Source organism: Falco rusticolus, chromosome 9 (assembly GCF_015220075.1).
Source record: "Falco rusticolus isolate bFalRus1 chromosome 9, bFalRus1.pri, whole genome shotgun sequence".
Lineage (NCBI taxonomy): Eukaryota > Metazoa > Chordata > Aves > Falconiformes > Falconidae > Falco > Falco rusticolus.
Window position 1 is genome coordinate 34,049,128 of NC_051195.1, and position 20,584 is coordinate 34,069,711.

A 20,584-nucleotide genomic window follows, 5' to 3' on the forward strand; every position below is an offset into this window, starting at 1 on the left:
ACAGTCAATGCCCAGAAGCCAGTAACACAAGGAATTTAAAAAGAGAGGGTAACCTATTTATACTTGTAAAGGATGGCATCCCATGAAGAGCAAAACCAATGAAACAGTATTTCTTGTGAATTTGTATCCCATTTCCTCTAACCACCACCTTGATGTACATCTTCCCGCAGCCCTTACCTTTCCCCTAGGGAACACGATGGTACGTACAAGCAGTAGCGAAACCACCGAGGGACTGGTCAGCCATGCGACTGCTGCATCCTGAAACAGCGAAGGAGCTGGGCTGCATAGTGGTGGCATCATAGCTCGTTACTACATCTGCTGTCTCTCTGACTTGTGCAAGCTGCTTGAAATTGTCTGGAAAAGATGACAGACAGACATCCCAGCTGTCTGAAGAACCACATTTCTTAAAACTGCCAAGCACAACCCCAAGCAGAGCAGAGCAGACAGGACCAAGGCTCTGGAGGCCTCTTGGTGGTATCTAGTTTCTACCTCGCTCTTGCCAACAGCTGTCGGTGCCACCAAAGAAATTAAAAACTGCTTAACTGAGGCTGGAGCAGAGTGGAAATCATCCCAACTGCCGCAGGGCAGTACCAGAGAGATGCAGGAGGGATCACAGTGACAACAGCAAAGGCACCAGACTAGAAGGGATGTGTTATAGCTGGCAAACAAAAGCACCAGTTAGAGGAACATCACAGCCCATAGGGAAACATGCGTGTTTACTTTTTTAGGTCGCATCTACCACGCAGAGGAAAATTATAGAGAGTGTTTGTATGTGTTTGCATCTCCATTCAAGCATGGTGGAAAAGGGAAATCATCCAGAGTGCAGATTTGTCTAATGTGGAATGATCTGATGGCATATGGTGCAATTCAGCGAGCAACTCGAGGCCACCTCGTCCCACAGCAGCCCAGTCGTGCGGCACTGCCGCCCACCCCAGCCCACAGGCAGGGCTCCCCAGGGACACGGCCGCCTCTCCCCAGCAGCCCCCTCCTGCTTCTTGAGCCAGATGCTGCTCCCACCCGGCCTGGGGAGCTGAGGGGTAGCCAAGCAGCTGCTCCTAAGACAGAAGGTTGGAAGTTCTTTAATTTCTCAACATGAATGCCTATGACTGCTTTCCAGAGACACTCAAATGATCGTGTCCCTGCCCTGTATCGAGTTGAAGGATTGCCAGGATGGAGCTCCTGAGCCACGGTGCCTTGGCACCACACTCCAGTTGAAGCACTGGCACTCGTGGGCCCATCTTGCTCTCCCTTTCCTCCTCTGGTGCCAGCTCTGGCATATTCTGGTCCAGCGCTGGGCTGTTTCAGCAATGGGAGCTGGCAGAGAAATCTCCGCTGTTTTTTTTTTCACACATTGTCCAGTCCATCCTCTTGCCCTCTTGTGTATGCTTCCCCAGAACACTCCTTTCCTGCTGTGCCTACAGAAGCAGGCTGCCTGTCAGCTGAGACTGCTGCCCACCCCACCACCAGTATCACCCCGCTGTCAGTAACTGGTGCAACCATCCAGCCCTCCCTGCTGCTGGCGGCTCTGCCACGGTTTGGCATCTCCTGCCAGGCTGCAACGTGCCGCAGCCCATCGTCACCACAGCATGCATGAGGTCTGTGTCCCTCTTTTCACTGCTGGGACACATTCAGCCCCCACAAAAGCAACTCGGGAGCTGTAAAAGGCTTTTCATCCTGAATATCCAAACTCCCCGTTGTGCTCAACACCCCGTTGGGCTACAAAGCACGCGCCTCCAGCAGCAGCAGCAGGGAGATGGTGCACGGACCAAGCAGGCAGATGCTTGGAGGCAGGAGAACAATTGTTTGTCCATGCTGGTGGTACCGGTAGCATCACTGCGCTGCTGCCAGCTGGCAGGTGAGCAGAGGGAGCTGCCACCCTGCATGCTCCAAAAGCTGCTGGATCTGAGAATAATGGAATGAGAGGGAAAGGAATGTAGGAAAGCAAAAGGGAAATGTTTGCTGCAACAAGATAAGGCTGAAGTGAATCATTTGGGGATGGATTAGCTGATACAAGGGCAGTTGTGAGTTTTACAACTGCCCTCCAGTGGCTGTGTTGGTACCCAGGAATCTCCTCCAGGCTTGATTAGCTAATATTTCAGATGTGGAAGAAATCCTTTCAGAGTTGTATTTGTGCTAGAGTGACCACTTCTCTCACAAGAAGTTTAAGACAGAGGAATTAATTCCTTGTCATTTTGACTAAAGGAACCAAATTCTGATGTCAGCAGTTTAGTGGCAGAATAATAAAAATAGCATTGCTACTGAAACTGTGCAGCAGGCCAGGCTGCAGAGGACAGGCACGAGGAGTTAAATGCAGCCTCTTCCAGCTCAGAGTGTGCCTCTGGTCTTATGATTTCTGGGTTGGCAGCCAGAACCGTTCTCCTTCTCACTTTTAAACCATCTCTAAGGAAAATGCTCTTTTCTCAGATTCAGGCCCATGCATGGTCTCTGCCCTGTACATCATCCGTGTTGGTGTTGCTTTGCTCCCCACACCTTGCTTTTTGGTCTACCTGGAAATTGCTTGAGTGGCCACAGAAACTTAAAGCCTTAAGGGTAAAAGGCCCTTAAAAATACTAAAAAAGGCATTCCTGTCCTCCTTTCAGCCTTTCTGCATCATTTATTCCCATCAGTAACCTGGCTTCCTCCACCATGCTGACAGTGGCCAGCGATGCTTTGCAAGGAGCTGAACTTTGATCCACCTGAAAAATAATCCAGAAGAAAATGGGGATGGAGGCGGGGGGAAGCTGCAGATTTTCATTCAGCTGTGCTCCCAGCAAAGCCTCAAACCAGCTGCCTAGGAACAGGGGGTACAGGCATCGGGGAGGAACCGAGCAGGGGCAGGAAAGAAGAAAGGGCAGGATTTGTCATCATCAAGAATGTTGTCGAGAAATGCGCATGAACCACACACATCACCTGGGATCCAGAAAGCTATCTGGACACCGGGAGGGAGGCACTCAGCAGGGTACCAGCCATCTCCCCATCCAAAGCCCACACCTACGTGCTGTGCAGCAGTGAACTGTGCCATCTCCCCTGCCCTGAAGGATTTCTTAAACTCAGGGGCTCCTCAGTTTTTATTTAGGGCAGGTTCAAACCTACTTTGCACTAGCAGGTGCATTGGGAGGTTTTTGAGTTAAAAACACTGTGTGCTGATGAATTAGGCTGTCCTCTCTTGTTCCTAGGACACTTGAGTTCAAGAAGGTTATCTTCACAAGGAGAAGCCTTGCAGAATATTTTAAAATTAAATTAATGCTTGTGATGCTTTACAGAATATTTAGATGTAGTGATGCTATGAGGGCACCTTGTACCCACATTCAGTCAAAATCTTGGACTTTTCCTCCAGCATCAGAGGAAGGTTTACACCTAAAGGGGGATAGGCTGAGCCAGCAGTCCTGCCAGGCTCTCCGAAACACCCCAACGACACAACCTCTCCTCTCTACCTACCTTGCAGAAGATCCAGTTCTCTGCCTTCCAGTGCTGTAGAGGGACATCAGTTTGCATGGGTCGGAAGGGTGCAGGGATCTGATATGGGTCTGCAACCCAGAAGTCTGGTCTTGCAACTGGGACACTTCCAAATTTAAGGCACTCAGCTCTGGACTTGGAGTGATGGCTTCGTTGCCTTAAAATCCCTGTCTGGACCAGGGTTGCAGGAAGAAGACTAGGTGAAGAGCTTCTGCCCTAATGTAAATTTTCTCTTGAAGCAGCATAAACACCGCTCCATGCCCACAGACATTAAAGATGGTCTTTCAAGGTGGTGGCGTTTATGTCAGGTGCCAAATACAGCCTGACAGCTGCAACTAAAAAATCAATCACAGCAACAGATAAAATCAGCTCCAAACGAAGTGCTTTCCATGTTAAGCAAATATTGCATCTGGCTGCCAAGGAAATGATGATTTGTTTCTAAGGGAGAGCCTGGGGGCTGAGGTATGGGAATGGTGGTGTCCAGGCCCTCGGCAGGAATCGCAGCTGTAGATGAAACTCCACCACCATCTGCTGGACACACTGAGGATGGAGCTGGGATCATCGGGATGTCTGTTAGCAAAATGACAACATCCCTCTAAAGAAAAAAGTTATAAATGCTGTGGCCAAAGTCCTTAACCCCCTGTTTTCCAGCCATTGGGAATTTTTCTACCCATGGACCCAAGTGGCAACTATACCTCTCCTTTGGGAAGTCTGGTTTTATTTCATTTTTTTTTTGTAGCCCTGACAGGTCTGAGATCTGCAATTCTTACCTCACAAAGTACAGCCTGAACGCAAAAGCAAGGCAAATGGTGAGGAAAGAGTGTTTTCTTAGGCAATTTAAACAAAAAAACCTTAGGTGGTTTACACAGTAGGGAGCAGTCAGGCTCGAGGTTAACCCCCCCCCCTGGTATGAGAATGAGTTGGGAGAAAGGGAGAAAGAAATCATTGTACAGGAGCCCATGCAGGCGGTAGAATCGCTATAGTCACACAGCCATAACAGGGAGAACTGCATTTCTTGTATTAAAGAAGAAAATCACCCTGAGCTCATTGGACCAGGAGTCTCACTGTGCCTCCTCTCATGTATTCCCAGCTGCCGTGATGCTGCTGGGTGGCCAGTGCCTGCCCAGTCTGGCAGCTCCCTGTGCACGTGTACCAGTCCCTGCTGGGCTGGTGCCTTTGTCCCGCTCGGGGGCAGGGATGGAGCAGACGGCCAGCACTGAGATGCACCCCGGGATTGCCAGCACAGCAGGGCATAGCACCATGCACATTAATACCTGCAGAGCCATGGAGGCATTGGTCCAGAGCCTGCTCCCAGGACCTGGGTACCACAGGGCATCACGCCGTTGCCTCCTGGGCACCAAAGGATGTTTTAACATACATAGAGCGTAGAGGAAATCTTCCACATTTGGAGACCACTTCAGAGCCAGGAGCTGAGGTCTTTAACTCCACATATCACAGTGCTGTCCCTCCAACCCTCCTCCCAGGGCACAGCCCTCCCGTATCTCCCTACCCTCTCAGCTCCTCACCTCTTCACACGACCCACAACAACAATCCACAAGGAAATGACGAGGCTGTCTCCAGGAGATCCTGCATACCCAAAATTTTCTGCACCGGACTCACCTTCCATCTTATGCCTAGTCTACAGCAAGGCACAACACACCAGGCTGTTGCAACAGCAACATCTCAAGCCTGCTGCATCATTTAGATCTGTCTTTAATAAATGAAGAAGGGAGGCTTTAATAGCACATAGGGAAGCCTTCGACTGCCTTGCTCAGACTAATCTTTTAATGGTTGAAAAAGACAGACAAGCTGCCCCAATTTCTTATATAGCGTCTTGCTCTGAATTATTAATAACCAATTTGTACTTAATTTACTTACTTCAGAAAATTAACTACATGTGTCACTGGTTCCAACATTTTTCATTTTTACTGTCTTCTGCATTGGCAAACAGATAACTTCATATAAACCAATTAAAAGACAAAAGCACACACACACAACCTCCTGCCCTGGTTTGCTCTCTTGAAGCTCTGGAGTATATCCAGAGATACCAGCTTCTAATATTTCTACATTTTTTTGCCTCAGACTTCCTTAAACTACAACTTGGGTTAATGATTACAGCTGGTAAAGGGATAGAATTCTAAACTAAACTAAAAATTTTTCCCAGACTTTTGGACAAAAAGAACCATTTTGGGATACAAGGGACAGAATCTACAGTTTTGAGAAGAATGGAGCAGTTCTAAAACCTATCAGCAGAATTAATTCACAAAAATGTAAACACAAGACACGTCTAAACCTCATCTCCTACAGACGGGGACCACTCACCTTATTACATGCAATGATTTCTTCTGGGAATTTAAAAAACATTTTTCAAGGAATGTGCCCTGTGGTATGGCTTCCACAAAACATAATTTCATTGCATAAAACATATTATTCTGCGGCATACCGTTAAAGCTCATCTCATTGAGTCAGGCTGATAATTTTAAAAAATAATAAATAGCGTTTATTCAGGAAAACAAATAGTACTGGATTAATCAAGCTAGTCTCCAAACAGAAGATGAAATGAATTACACTTCAATGACAGCTGATTGAAACATCACGAACATTTCAAATCCAATTGTTCTGTTGAAAGTTATTATGGAAAACTTTCACGGAAAAGTTTGTTGTACCTTCACTTTCACAACTCCAAACTGAACTACCTGAACACAAACTCTTTCTTCAGATTTAATCTTTCACAAAAACCTTGCCAAAATAAGGAAGCACAGAGACAAATAAACCTGCTTTTTAACGCATTGATTTTTAAGGAAACGGGATTTTTTGATAGGAAAAAATATTTTAAAAACTAATTAATTTCAATTACCATGTCTGGATTTTAAAGGAGCTTATTTTTATACTCTGTGGCCTCTGTTTGAATGAGAAAGCTGAGTCACCCAGCCAAAGAGTTGCTGTTAAGAAGAACTACAAGAAGCACCGGGGAACAGGAACAGTCAATAGGATGACGAGTGTCTAAACCTGCAGCACACAGGAAAGAGAAACTGGGTAAACTGGAGGCTATAAATGACCAGCCAGCCAGCAAGACAAAGGGAGATATTTGTAGGCAAAGGTGCTGAATTATGATAATTAAGTTTAATGAAGGGGAAATAGCAACACTGAAAAAAGGGCTTTTGCAGCTTTGTGACAGGTAGTAGCTTAATTGGCCTTCTCCATCCTGCAGAGACAAGAGGAAGGCTGATCAAAAAGATGCCTAGCACCACTGCTAAAATTAGGCTTCTGCTAAATTTAGAGAACACATATATTAACATAGCCGTAAGGTGAACCTGTAACTTTCCACAGATATGCAAAATGATTAACCGAGCAACAAAGCCAATCCATCAGCCCTTGCTTAGCCTCATCTGAAGGAGGACAACAAATCAAAGGTGAGACACTGGTTTTCTGGACACGCTCCAGCTCACTGTTAACAAGCCATCTTGGGTACCAGCTACACAGCAGCCATCTCACAGTACAGAGCTCACTTACAGAGGTTGCTTAAGTAATTTTGGGGCATCCTGGAAAGTCTCCAAAGAAAATGCATTATGTTAAAATAGTGCTACTGTCAATTCTGCGACATTTATAAACTTTGTTGTTTCCTTCGGGTAGATACAATCACTGGAGCCTGACCTCCTGAGATAACCCAACGGTCAAAGCAGTGCTAAACCCGAACCTCAGGAAGCATCACTTGGCTTTCAGCATTTCCAAAGCAGGGCCAGAGTTAAACTGTAATCTGTGAACAGATTACAGGGTTAATTTGTGATTTGTTGCTGTGATCTGCCAGGAACAGTCTGAAAGGTGAAAATACCACGGGGAGGATTCCTCACACATTTTCCAGTCACCAGAGATTTTACAATTGGCAAAGGTAGAAGACATCTCTGCCTGAAAATGCTCACACAAGGCAAGATGCAGTGCAGAGGCATGGTCATGTCACCTGGCTTCTTCTCTTTCCTGATCACTGCTGGCACTCCCTGTGCTATTTGACCAGCAAAGACACCAAGCAAACATTTTTACAGAACAACCTTAATAAAGCCCTCGTATATTTTATTCCTGAATGATTATAGGAACGACAAGCAAAGCCTATATTAGAGCTGCTCCTGATCTCGGGACTCGGGGATCAAGAGCAAGCCAGGCCACCAGTCAAAACAGGCTGACCAAGCTGCTTCTTCACAAATCCATTTGTATTTTGCCAAGGAAAGCTGCCCAGACCTGAAAGGCAGAGCTTCACCTCCCATCTGTTCTGCTCGCCACCACGCAGCATGACACAGCCAACTGGGACAAGGACCCAGTACCCAGAACAAGGAAAACATCAGCCCCCCTGGCAATCTCAGTGGTTCTCATTGCTTACAGTAAAACAACTTTACAGTATCTAACCTGGTTCTTTTCACTGTAACTGTAGACTAAATTTGCTACTTTTACCCAACATGGGTACTCCCCAATCCAGGGAGCAATCCAGATTCTTCTCTGCTTCTCCACAAGGGGTAAAAAAAAAAAACAAACCACCATTTTTTTTTCTTCTTCCATCTTGCCTGTATCATGTTTCAAACAGAGCGCCTCAAACAGAACATGGTATCCCAGCTGAGACCTTATCAATTTGAAAGGACTAGGAAGTTTTGCCCTGTGGTTGTCATTCACATGCAGATGTAAGGTACCTTTGCATGATGCCTGCCCTTTTCATGACAGCATGCCACTTGGCTCATGGTCTGCTTGTGATCTGCCAGTAAATCAGTTTTCTCCAAAGAATTGCTACACAGACTCTCCTGTGTCTGCACATTTAGTTCTCTCAGTTGTAATACCTTGTACTTCCCTGGCTGAATTGCATTCTTCTTCTTGCCTTCAGATATTTCCAAAATGTACCACTACCATTGGGATCATGATAACCTCTGGTACACCTGGCTCTCCTGGATCTTGCTATGTAAAGAGCAAACTCTCTCTTCCATTCCCCAGGTCACTAATGAAAATGCCGAACAGATGAGAACAGATGCTAGTGGGATCGTGTCCACTACTAATAGTAATTCTTCTGCTCCATAATTCTTCCATTTCGACTGTGCATTGTGCTTTAAGAAGAAGAAAAAAACCAAACTACTGAGTACCTGTACACATGGAGCTTTCCTCAAACTGCCACCACTTGCTAATGAAAACACAAGACAACATCAGAAATGACATGTAAATTAGGAGCAAAAGAATAGGCTCATAGGTGTCACTGAACCCATGCTTGGCCTTAGACACTTTCTGACCCGTGTGTCTAGGTTTCCCCATCTGTCAGAGAGTGTTGCTCTATAAAATGTTTGAGACCAAGAGATCGTAAACACTATCAGTTTAAGAACCAATATTGAATACTATTACATATGCTGGAGAACAGCCTTTTAATGCAAGTTACTTGTAAATTATGCCATACATCTTTTAATGAAATTTTGCATTGCATAGTTACATGGACACGTATTTGTATAACTAATAGTCACACAATAAATAATTAATCAGCTGTTGTTTCTGCAACTGCCAATGCTTTATGACAGGTGACATCTAAAAGTCTCTTTGGGGTTTATGGTCTCTCAGGTCTGAACTGTGGCACAACACACAGCAATGAACATTTCATACATGTTTCCTCCCAAAAGCCAGAAAGTTCCTTATTCTAATTACAGCATCAACTATGATGCTTTTTGGACAATTACATTAACAGGTGGGCCAACTTACAGAATTATTAAGGATGATACTTCTCACCCAGCAAATGCATAGTGTGATGAACATGTATGAAAGACTGAAAAGAAAATGTTTCAAGCAGCAATTCAGATCAATGTGGATCGTACCTTGAAAACAGAGAGCTGATGAAAACTTGGTGTACCGTAAGAAAGAACAAAACAGAGAGCTCAAATCAAGCGATCCTTCTAAATAAGCCTGACAAGCTTTTATTACAAAAAAAAAAAAAAAAAATCAACCAAAAAAACGAATTAAGCAAAAGCCAGAGATAAGTGCTTTATCTGACATTTGGGATTTTAAAAGACTGAGAAATAGGAAAACATTTTACAGGAAGAAAAACATGTAAGGTCATCACCAATAAGAACTAGGTTTTATTCAAGCTATTGACAATAATTGAATTTTAGTTTCCTGCCTCAGCCTAGTGTTGTCAATTAATTGAGCTTTGCTTGCATGTGAACATTGCTAGAGGCCTCTTAAAGAATCAGTTGATTACAACTTTTTTTTTTTTTCTGAAGAGTGAAAAAGCATCCCTCCTTCTCAATCTAAGTAATGATCATCTATGCAGGTTTTATTATATTAAAGTCCCACTCCAATCAATTCACATTTGCCAGATGCTGTCAGAATTGCTGACAAGTGCTTATTGCGCCCCAGGTCAGAGAAGGGAGTCCGCAACACCAGAGCTGCCCCAGACTCCTTAATGACACCCTCCCCTTCCCCTGTAAGGCAAGAGGAATTTTAAAAGAGGAAGCCATGTACAGGAGCCTTGAAGGGATGGGGAAAACAGAGAAGCAAGACGGCACCTCTGCATCGCAACAAAACAGGCGGTGACTCAGGAGTCAGGATGTCACCTCAATCTGCTTCTTAAATGGTTCTGCTCCACTACATACACTGGTAGAGAAACATCTACAATAAAAGCTTTTCATGGTTTAATTTCAGAAACTACCTGGGATGGAACAAAAGTTATTGAATCAATTACCTTGGCAAGTTACTTTAAAAAACCCCAAACAACAACAAAAATAAACCAACCCCCAAAAAACCCAAACAGTAGAAGAGCTTGTTAAATGTCGTATTAGCAAACAGTTTAATTTATTAAAATGACTCCAGTACATCTCTGTGCTTCTACAACAGACACGGCATTACATGTAACAGGTAAAATGTGGTAACATTCTCAAGGAAGCAGTATCAGGCTCATTAGCACAGAAACACAAGAGCAACAGTATCTTACATCACCTCCCAGCTCAACCTTCTTCTACACGGCAGTTCTGATACCTCTCTGTGGAGCAGGCTGAATGCAAGCGTGATATATGCTTCCCAGGCAGAGATAGGTGAATAAAGCCCTATGCTGCCAAAGAGAAGGCAGGTATGCCTCCCATGGCAGTGCAAGTCGAAAGTAAATGTATTAACGCATTTACGATCCCTGGGGGCCGGGATAGCTGTGGTGGCACAGAAAGTGGAATTCTACGTTTTCATCACTCTAAAAACGTGAGATCTACAGGATGCATACGGAAAGATTAAGTTTCTAGTATCATGAAAGATCCTGGCCCAAAAAGACTTGCACACCTGAGTAATACGCGCACAAGAATGATGAGACTTGTGTAAGTCTTTGTAAGAAGAGAGTCTTAAGATACATTTGTGGTAATTCAGGGCCAGTCCTTTCTTCTTTACTGGTTAACTTGAAATGAACACAACCTGGCATTCTATCAGCAAAGAAAACATGAGAAGTTAATAAAATCAGAAGACACTGAAGGTGTAAACACAGTGCAAAACTGTTGGGTTTAGGTTTTGACTGTTACAGCCTGATAATTTTATATTCTGTGCTTTATTTTCAGGGAAAAGCATAGTTGTTGTGTGTCATAAAATACACACTTGCATATATATGTATACATACACACTTGCTGCAGAATGCAAAGGCTTCCAGTGGCATATGATTCATAGTACTCGCTTCTCACATGCAGGTTTTTTTTTTTCATACAAAACTAAACCGGTTTTAGAGGTGCCCCCTCCCTCTGCATACCAAATTATTCATTAATGTGTATTCACATGCATTATTACCCTACCCGCTCACTGATTTATATTAACCAGAGTTTTTTTTTTTTTTTTTTAACATAAGCCATAAATTATCTTAATTGCAACACCTAGCCCAAACACCCCAGTGACCACAGTACTCCTGGGTTTTATGGTAACTAATATGTCAGTTGGCAGAACAATGGTAATAAAATGACCCAAGTTTTGTTTGCTTCATATTGCTTCATTTTTAAAAATCTTTATATACAATCTTTGCTGTTAGTACACTTCAGATTTACTGAAATGCAGTAAGCTACGCGGGCTCGTTATTCAGAAGCACCTGGTCTTTTTTTGACATTAAGTGGAAGCCATCAGCAACAACCGTTGTATCGAGAGCATTCATCAGGTTAACCAACAGTGCACATCAGCTAGTACGAGATGAAAATGTTTTCAAAATAGCTAGTAGACTTCACAAAACAAATTGGGTGTGATGTAGTCACTATCCTGCTGAGACAGCAGAAGGACATAAGAACAACAGCGACTCTACGGTCAGTTTCTATCCATATTAATGTAGCTTTGGTTCAGAAATTCTTTAAGTGTTGTAGAGCACCTGGTTTAGTGACAAAACACATGCATCTCACAGTGCTAACAGTATAATGCTAATAAACTGCAGGTTTCAAATATTAATAGCATTTAATAAAAAAACTTTACAGAAATCTTCTTGTTGACGAATGTGCAGTACAAATGCAAGCTCCTTGGCCACAAACTTAAAATTGTGTGCATCGGTTTTGTGCTGGCATAACAGTGCAAGTGCTGGGATTCAAGTATGCTTTCCCATATTTATTAAGCAACAGAGATTACATGAAGAAGTTTGGGGGATTTTCTGCTCACATGGCCAGGACACGAGAATCAAGCGAAACACTGCAGTGATTGAAATGTTTGACTTCCCTCATACAGAAGGCCATCTAAATGAGGAAGACCACATTTCACAAGCAAACCAGCTTCACATACCAACAAGTTATTGCTTCAGCTAGATCAGCTGTACTAAAACCACAGGACTACAGGTTGCAATCTAATCTCCACTCACATGAAGAGAAGATGAAATCTACAGTGCAAGTCCTCCATGCAAAAGGACTAAATCGCAAGACCGGAGCCCTGTTTCATCGGACAGAATTTAATAATCATTCACTTTTGTCTGAGTGGGTTTTTTTGTCAGTTAGATCAAAGCAAAAGTATATTGTTTATGATATTTCTGTTTCTAGAGGTTACTCTACTTCATGCCAATTTAGAACTGCTCAGCAACAGAACACAATATAAACATTTGTTTCTGAAGAATTGCAGATGTTATTGCTGAAATTTTTAGGGCCATAATTAAAAATTATTTCACCAAATCAAGTCTTTACTCCGCTAAAAAAAAAAATAAAATCTGACATCCCATTAATTAAAACCCCAAAACCTAAACTTAATAACTTTTTTCAATTAAATAGTAATCTAAGATTTTACAAGATATTCACATTCAGACAAACGTCTCCTGCCTGTCATCTGGCTGAATGACAGATGCCATAATAAAAACAGGAACGCTACTCTCACATTCATGACAGCAGTGATTAGTGCAGCTTACCACTGCACTACACAGCTCCAATAGTGCAAGGTGTGCCTGCTGACTCTTTTCACAATCATCTGCTACATGATCATTATTCTCAGATGTCTGTAACTGTTAATTCTCATTAGAATTTTGGCATTTATGTTAACATTTATGAAAAACTATGGCTTTATCCATGAAATATATATCCTGCCTAAGCAAAAGTTTTAAACCATTTATTTAAAACAATAAAACTGAATTGGAATGAAAGTTACTTGTTTATGCCATAAGCTGTGTTGCCACTAAACTCAAGATCTCAGGGTTAGCTACAGATCACCAATATGTGTATTTGTGCATGTTACAGTCTTTAAAAGTGTATTTAAAATGTAACACTGATAAAACTTCACTCTTCATTTTAAATCTAATTCTAATCATTTATCTTACTATTTTTTTTGCAACACATTTAATAACTTGTATCCAAAGTGTCATCTGAGTATCACTGTATTACAACAGGATTGAGACTGTAAGAAACCCATAAATGCATACATAAGAAGGCACTTGTCTTCCAGTAGTTCAAGTCAAAGAAGGCCTTACCCAGACAGTGGCACCTTACACTTTGAAGGATTAGAAAATGTCCCCAGGCTTTGACACAGCCTCAAAACCTGTCCTCACGTCCCTGGACAAAGGTGCTCTATGTGGTCTATAATACCATGAAGCTCATGATGAATTCCAGTAGTTTTTGCCTGTTGCGCTGAGGTAGGAACGTAGTGCTTAGTTCCAAAATGGTGTCTCTCCTTTGTTTCGTCTGACTGAAAACCTAAAGCACAGCATGAATATATGTGAATACCACCATGTTCAAGGTCTCTTCTTTTGTGATAAAATTTTAATGGTCTATACTAAATTTGCCCTCATTTTCAAGACTTTTTTTCCCTCTTTTCTCCTTTCTTGAAGGCTTAGATGGCATTGCTTTCAGGTATTATTAGAATTCACTCAATGTTGAAGCCCTTCAAGTGATACAGAAGAATAGAAACCGAGGAATAAGCACAGCATATGATAAACAGCCAACTCTTAACAGCAAGGGATAAAGCACACACTCAACAGGCACCTGAATTCAAAGTGTAAGCACTTTGAAAGGAAGAATTTAGATGCTATGCTCTAAATAGATGCTCAGCAGATGCTACCTAGTTCTGTTTTTCCAACAGCAGAATAAACTAGTATTACAGCAACGGATTTGTTATGTGCTTTCTTTGCAGCTCTCACACTCTACAGGAAGATACCTGTACAACAAGCTAACTGTTGTTAGATTATTTAATACACCAGAATTTAAAGACAGAGACTTCAAAACCCTTATCGAGCAATACTTTGCCTAAATGCTGATGCTTTCAAAATTATAACGCTAAATCCCATCTGGCATTCAGGAAGTGTTGTCATTCTGATGAAACAAAACCCCTTCATCTGCAAAATCTAGACAGGTGATTGAAAATTCAAAATGCTAGTGGTAAAGTGCAAAACTAATCCTTTGTTTTAAGAACACCTATATCCTCATGGTGGACACCAGAGGTCTGTTAGGATGGTTCTCTGGGACCACCAATCACTGCTAAGCTAAAATTCAGTAACTAATAATTTTTTGAAGATTTAAGTAGTCCTTCAAAATTAAATGTAGCTATTACTAAGCACAGAGCTTGCTCTCAGCCTTCCAACTCTTCCAGCACTGGTGTCCAATAAGGACATGGAGTAGAGCAGGGGAACTTCATTCACTGTGAATAAAAATGTCTAGTCACCTAGACAGGTTTTCTCAGGGGCAAGAAGTGCCCTGCTCTGCAAAGTGTGCTCTTCTCCTGCAGCCCTGAGCCTTAAGGAAAGCGGAATGCTCAAAACCCACAACACTTCTGCACAGATATATTCACAGATTTTAAACTGACATTGAACAGGTTTTGTGAATTGTCAAAATTGTGCTCATTATTAAACTGGAACTTAACAGTCTCCAGCCTTGATCACAGAACACTTACCCCAATTTCCTTAAAAACTTTCACTGCGTTTTTCACGTGACTGTAGGTAGCACTCTCAGCTGTAAGAAAGAAACCCCAGAGATAAACAAACTGCAACTGAATTTGGACTAGCTTGTATTAGGAGGAACACAGAATGAATCAAATCCAGTTCCAAAACCAGTGTAACATACCATATACAGCAACATTCTTCTCTGTCCTGTTTATTAAGTGCCTGTGTAACTTTTGAAGGTATTCAGACTCTGAAACAGGACCACTAAAATTGTGCACGAAGATGACAGCAGAGCTATATGCCTCCAGTAAAGGTCCCAATAACCTCTGCAGGAAAGTGATGTACTGCTGGTGCTCTTGAGACTGGCTCACCTAAGAAAGGGCAACAGAAGCTTAGGTGACAGAGACCAGTGGAAACAATATTAATTACCTGCAACACAGTACACAGCAAAATGGCAGCTGAAATAATTCTTAGTACAAAAAGGAATACGGGGGCACAACACAGCACATTATGGAAGCATAGCAAAAAAAGCAGTTTTCTACAAGGGACAAAATAGGCACTGCACATCACAGATCAATGTTACTTTTTTCTCCTGCAGGGTATTAATAACTATTTTCCTAAGTTAAAATTAAAGACATCATGAAGTTCTGCAGCCAGCAGCAAGGTTGCCATACATCCACAGAGATGGGTATAAGTTCGCAAGTGTCAAAAAGGTATCCTAAAGAGTGCTTGTGTCAGCTCTGTGAAAAAACGGTAATACGTCTAAAATCAACATGAACAATCTATGAAGTGAAATTTAGGCTGAAAATAATTACCAGCTGGATGCACCCCTTTTAGAGTGTGTGCCATCAGTAAAGAATAAAACATTTAGAGCAGGGGTCCGCAAACTACGGCCCACGGGACGGATACGGCCCCCCAGGGTCCTCAATCCGGCCCCTGGTATTTACAGAACCTCCTGCCCCGGCCGGGGGTTGCAGGGGGAACCAAGCAGCCGCAGATGACTGCCTGCCACTGCATCCGTGTGCCGGCCCCCTGGTTAAAAAGTTTGAGGACCCCTGATTTAGACACTAAGGTACTTGAGCCTTTATCAGTTTTCATTATACTAACCATTGCCCTTCCATCTCTCTATAAGATTATTTGACATTTTTTCAACTGTTTTCCTCATGGGAAGGAAAGGTGTTTTACTGACTGTATCAAAATACAACAGACAAATACTGCAAACCAGCAAAAAGAAATAGATTATCATTAACCTTCCCAAACTAGCAAAGTAGTTTGTATCTCTTGCAACAGGCTTCAGCATTATTAGCCTTAGGACAATATTACCTTCAGATAGCAATCTCTCTGTTCTTCTCCAAAATCACTGTCTTCATCCTCCTCATCACTTCTCCAGGATAACGGCTCAGGGAGTTTTTTATCCCATTGCTGTTCTGTAAGACTGGGGCTAACATCCTCCTGATCATCCTGCTTAAATTTGAAAGATAAGGTGGTAAATAGGTAAAAAATCCAGATCCAGGCAAACAATAGATTTATTTTATAATCATATCTGACTTAGTCCATTCATTAACTAATACTTAACAAAAGCAGGTGAGACCCAACTATAAAGAAGGTTGGGACAAGCAGAGAGAAGAGACATTTGGTTAAAAAGACTGTTTTTCTTTAGTTTCCTGTCACATAATAGTGAAAATCTTTCAAGTGTGGCTGGACCTTCCTACAAGATATCAGGCAGCAGCAATTGCCAAGAAAGTATTTTCAGTTGTGTGAGGACAAAAAGTTGAGACGCTATCTGGATGTGGATGCTCCTAACCTCCGTACTACTGCTGCCTACAAGACAGAGTAGTAAACTCTGTGTTATTACATTAGAGTAGTTAAAATCTCGATTAATGCTACAAACTACTATTTGGAAGTGGTAAGTTACTGCCTCTAATGATGCTGTTCTTGCATTTGACCCCACGTGAGATATTGGTTGGTATACAATGAGCCCATTTTAATCACAAAGGCCAAAAATTAAACCTTGATTACGCTAGTGCAAGTGTGTCAGAAGTTCAGATGTACAGTAGCTGAGGGGCAACAGGAATACTCCACCTGACTGATCAATATTTGATGTAACATTCAATTTCAACAATAAATCTTCAGAAATTAGTTTAAGAGATAGTAAACACACATTTATTTGAAAGAATAAGGGAAGCCTAGTGCCAATCATTCACCATTATCTGTTTTGCTCAAAGCAGCAGAACAGAAAGGTTTTTCAGAGGTCACCAGTGCTAAGTCGCAGATGAAAGACCCCCATAAGGTTATTCCATTCAGAAATGGGAATCAGGCAAGATTAAAACTAAATGGGTAACAGACACATTGTAGATGTGTTAATTTCTTAATATTCAAGACAAAGAAAAAGGCCTCTGCAGCAAATGAAGAATGACATCCTTCCAAATCTTACACTCTGACCAAATGTTTTATTTTGAAAGAAGCAAAGGTCAAAAAATAAGTTTTTAAAAACACAAAGTGTTCGCTATGTATTATGAATATTTATTAATTTTTGAAGTAGACACTAGAATCATAGGAAAAGAATTTTTAAAAAACATGGGTCAATCTAGCTCAATTTAATGGGAAATTTATCAGAGTGTTAGTGTCAGCAGTAAACTAAAATAATTGGAAGGGGCAGAAGCTAGTGACCTTTCTTTGAGAACAGGTTGTAAGAACCCCACAAACATCTCCAAACTGTCTGAAGTCATGAAACAACCATTGCTTACAGTGTTTCCACTCATTATGCAAATTATTAACATTTTAAAAGTAGCAAGCAAGTACAGAGGCTTTCTAAGTTTAAGAAATTTACTGACAAGATATATCTCTTTTTTAAGCATTCAAATGTTGTGCTGCTGATGTGTATCAGACAAGACGGGCAAATATTTGCACACTGCATAACAGCTATCTATATCCCAGCTATAAACAGCAAAGTACCAGGCTCAGCAACCAAAACTTACAGAAGAACCCTCAGGACAGGTCTCATGCTTGAGTAGACCGATTTTCCCTATCCATCACCAGGCATGGAACATATAGGATTTTTCCTAATCCTCTCATTAGCATTCATTTTTGGATTTATCTAATAATGATTACAATCTAATACATGGCATGTCAGTAGTTCAGATAAAAAGCAAGCAGTAGCAACTCCAAAGGAGAATGTTCAATATCCAGGTATATCAAGTAAATAGTACCTATGCTTACATATAATAAAAATGGAAACACGTATCAGAAGGCATGCTGTAAGATTAGAGTGAAGCAGTGGCCGTTAACAAATACACCAGAAGCAGCTCTAGCCTCCTTTGAAACTGCAGAGCTGCAAGAAGAGAGCAGCCAAATATGTAACTCCTGTTTCATGGCCTCTTTAAATTGTGTTGCTTCCTCCTGTGCACCAAGGTTTGTTTATTGTGCATTAAAAAAGTTTGGAAAGGAAAGGTAAACGGAGTAAACTGCCCTCTGTTCCCCAGGTTTTCTTTACACTGTATGCCTCTGGCAGATTGCACCACACAGCAACTCTAGGACATCCCTGAAACTGCAAGTTGTGCTAGCGCAGGAGGTTTACAATAATTTCAAGATCGATGCAAAGAATAAAAGAATGACAGAAGATCTGGACTACTGACTCATGTATGGTAGAAAGTAAACATCCATGTAGCTATGCTACAATTTGAAAGGGCTCCAATAATAAAATAAACCCCCATTTTACAAGACAGTATAAAAAATGTGTCTTCCTCAGTAGGTTTAATGGAACAATGAAATTACACACAGAGTCATTCCTAGCATCACAGGATAACTATATTCAAATGTCTGACGCTTACAAATGTGGGAATGAAGTAGTATCAGTCCTGGACTTGTTGTTCCAAGCCTTCAGTAACAGCATATATTTAGAACAAGATTCACAAATCAGAAGCATAAACCACTTACAGCTAAAGTCAAGTACAAGAAACAAAGCTCATTTAGTATCTCTATGCCTTTACCTCAGCCACCAGAAGAATGCCATACTGTATCAGCCTTTCCACAGATTCATGGCAAACTTGATATATCACCTGGCAAGGCTGCACAACATAAAAGAAATGAACTGAAAAAAAATCACATCCATTATACCCATTATAGCAATACCAGTTCTCCATTAAGTATGAATGGTTTAGATACAGCAGCATTATTCCTTTTAAGTTATTAAACTTTTACCAGCATAATCCCAATGTGCCACTCTTATGTTTATCCTAGCAAACAGGCAGACATTAAAAAAATTAAAGTGAAATTGGATATTTAAAATTTGCCCAATTATTTTTTTTTTTAAGAAATGCATTATCACCACACTGGTAGAAAAACACATTAAATACTCTCCCCTCCTTTAATCACCTCTAACCAAATTTTATTTTAACAGTTCTGGAATAAAATCATTATAAAACTAAAATCATTGAGACCCATACCAGTGATTTATTTGGAATTTAAAGGAAAGCACACTTTCAAGAAATTCCTTTATATGTTTTGAAACTGAATTAAAAAAAACATAAACCTCTTTTACATTGTTTGTAATCATGTAGGAAATATTTTTAAGTTTAAAAAATAATCAATTATTAACTTCGAAAGCAGAAGGATAAGATTACTAAAGAACCCCACGCTATGAGCTACATTACTGCCTAGACAAAAACACTAAAAGTAGCTTATGCTTCATTTTAAAAGGCACAAGTCAGAGACACATGTACAAATGTAAGAATTCAAGAATCTCCAGAATTCCAAGTAACTTCTATGCATAAGAAAGAAAAATACCTAGCACTTAAAATTGCAAGTATGCAGAGTGTAAGCATACAGTGTCTGAAATCTGAGATAACATCAGGTCTCTTCAGTGTTTTGTAACAACACAAAAACCAAAGTCAGGCCGTGTTTAAAACTGCCACTAAGTACTAGGTGTGACACACTGTGACTATTGCACTCCTATGCAAATCAAGAATATCTTTAGAATCTGGAGCCTTAGTTCCCAGCATAATTCCAATCATCTGCGCAAACTTGTATGAGTTGGGTACTCTCAAAGACTTGTATATATGTAAAAAAATACTTAAATAGTTTGGGCAGAATGGAGATAGAGTTGCGATGTTCTAATGACATAAGCGACACAAAATCTGTTAGAAGGCGTTAATCAGCCCAGCCTCAAGTTGTGGGAAGCTGACAGAGATCGAGCGAGCCCCTCTTCTTTCTCGGGAAAGGCCTCATGCCAGCGCAGCAGGAGTGCTGCAGGCTCATCCCAGCATCACCCACTTCAGCACTCCAGTCAGCATGGAGCCCTAAAACCAGACCAACTGGTTGTGTCACACCTTGCCGAGGAAACAAGGAAACAACAGGAGCTGGGGCAAGTTAATTCACCTGTTATCTTAGGCCTGACATCTTTTGGATGAACTGTTCTGATGGAGCCACAGCCATTCAGATGTTCAGACACCTCCCTGAAGCAAGTGGGATCAATGTTATCTTCCTCCTTCAAATTATATTCAGCCTCTTGATACCCACTACCACCAGACTGTACTTACAGCAAACTGTGTAATTAGAACTGTGACACTTGAAGCATCGATTAGTTTTAAAGTAATATACACAGTTACAAGTGGAACAAAATTTGCAACATGGACAATCAAAGCAATTACTTACCAAAGATACAGTAAATTCATTAGAAAGCAAGTAACACAAGCTTGCAGCTTTTCGGACCAAGTGTTCTTGACTAATCAAACTTGGAGAAGCACCATTGGAACAATTTCTGTACCTCCTACTCTGAACCGCATGAAGACTACAGGCTAGAACAGAAACAAACAGAAGCAAAGT

The 20,584-nt window shown here is 41.5% G+C and overlaps 1 protein-coding gene across 4 annotated transcripts in view; it reads right to left on the reverse strand.

The window, feature by feature from the left end:
* Positions 1–10,234: 10,234 nt before the first annotated feature.
* Positions 10,235–20,584, reverse strand: part of GPAM (glycerol-3-phosphate acyltransferase, mitochondrial) — a 32,699-nt gene continuing 22,349 nt past the window's right edge. For 3 of the 4 annotated variants that reach the window (XM_037399355.1, XM_037399354.1, XM_037399353.1), the window contains 6 exons: positions 20,414–20,556; positions 18,751–18,828; positions 16,085–16,225; positions 14,943–15,132; positions 14,773–14,831; positions 10,235–13,580 (listed from right to left, as the gene is read on the reverse strand). In XM_037399355.1, coding sequence (XP_037255252.1) covers positions 13,464–13,580; positions 14,773–14,831; positions 14,943–15,132; positions 16,085–16,225; positions 18,751–18,828; positions 20,414–20,556 — 728 coding nt within the window. In that variant the 3' untranslated portion in view covers positions 10,235–13,463. The remainder of the gene's footprint in view (positions 13,581–14,772; positions 14,832–14,942; positions 15,133–16,084; positions 16,226–18,750; positions 18,829–20,413; positions 20,557–20,584) is intronic. The other variant, XM_037399351.1, reaches the window with a different exon arrangement.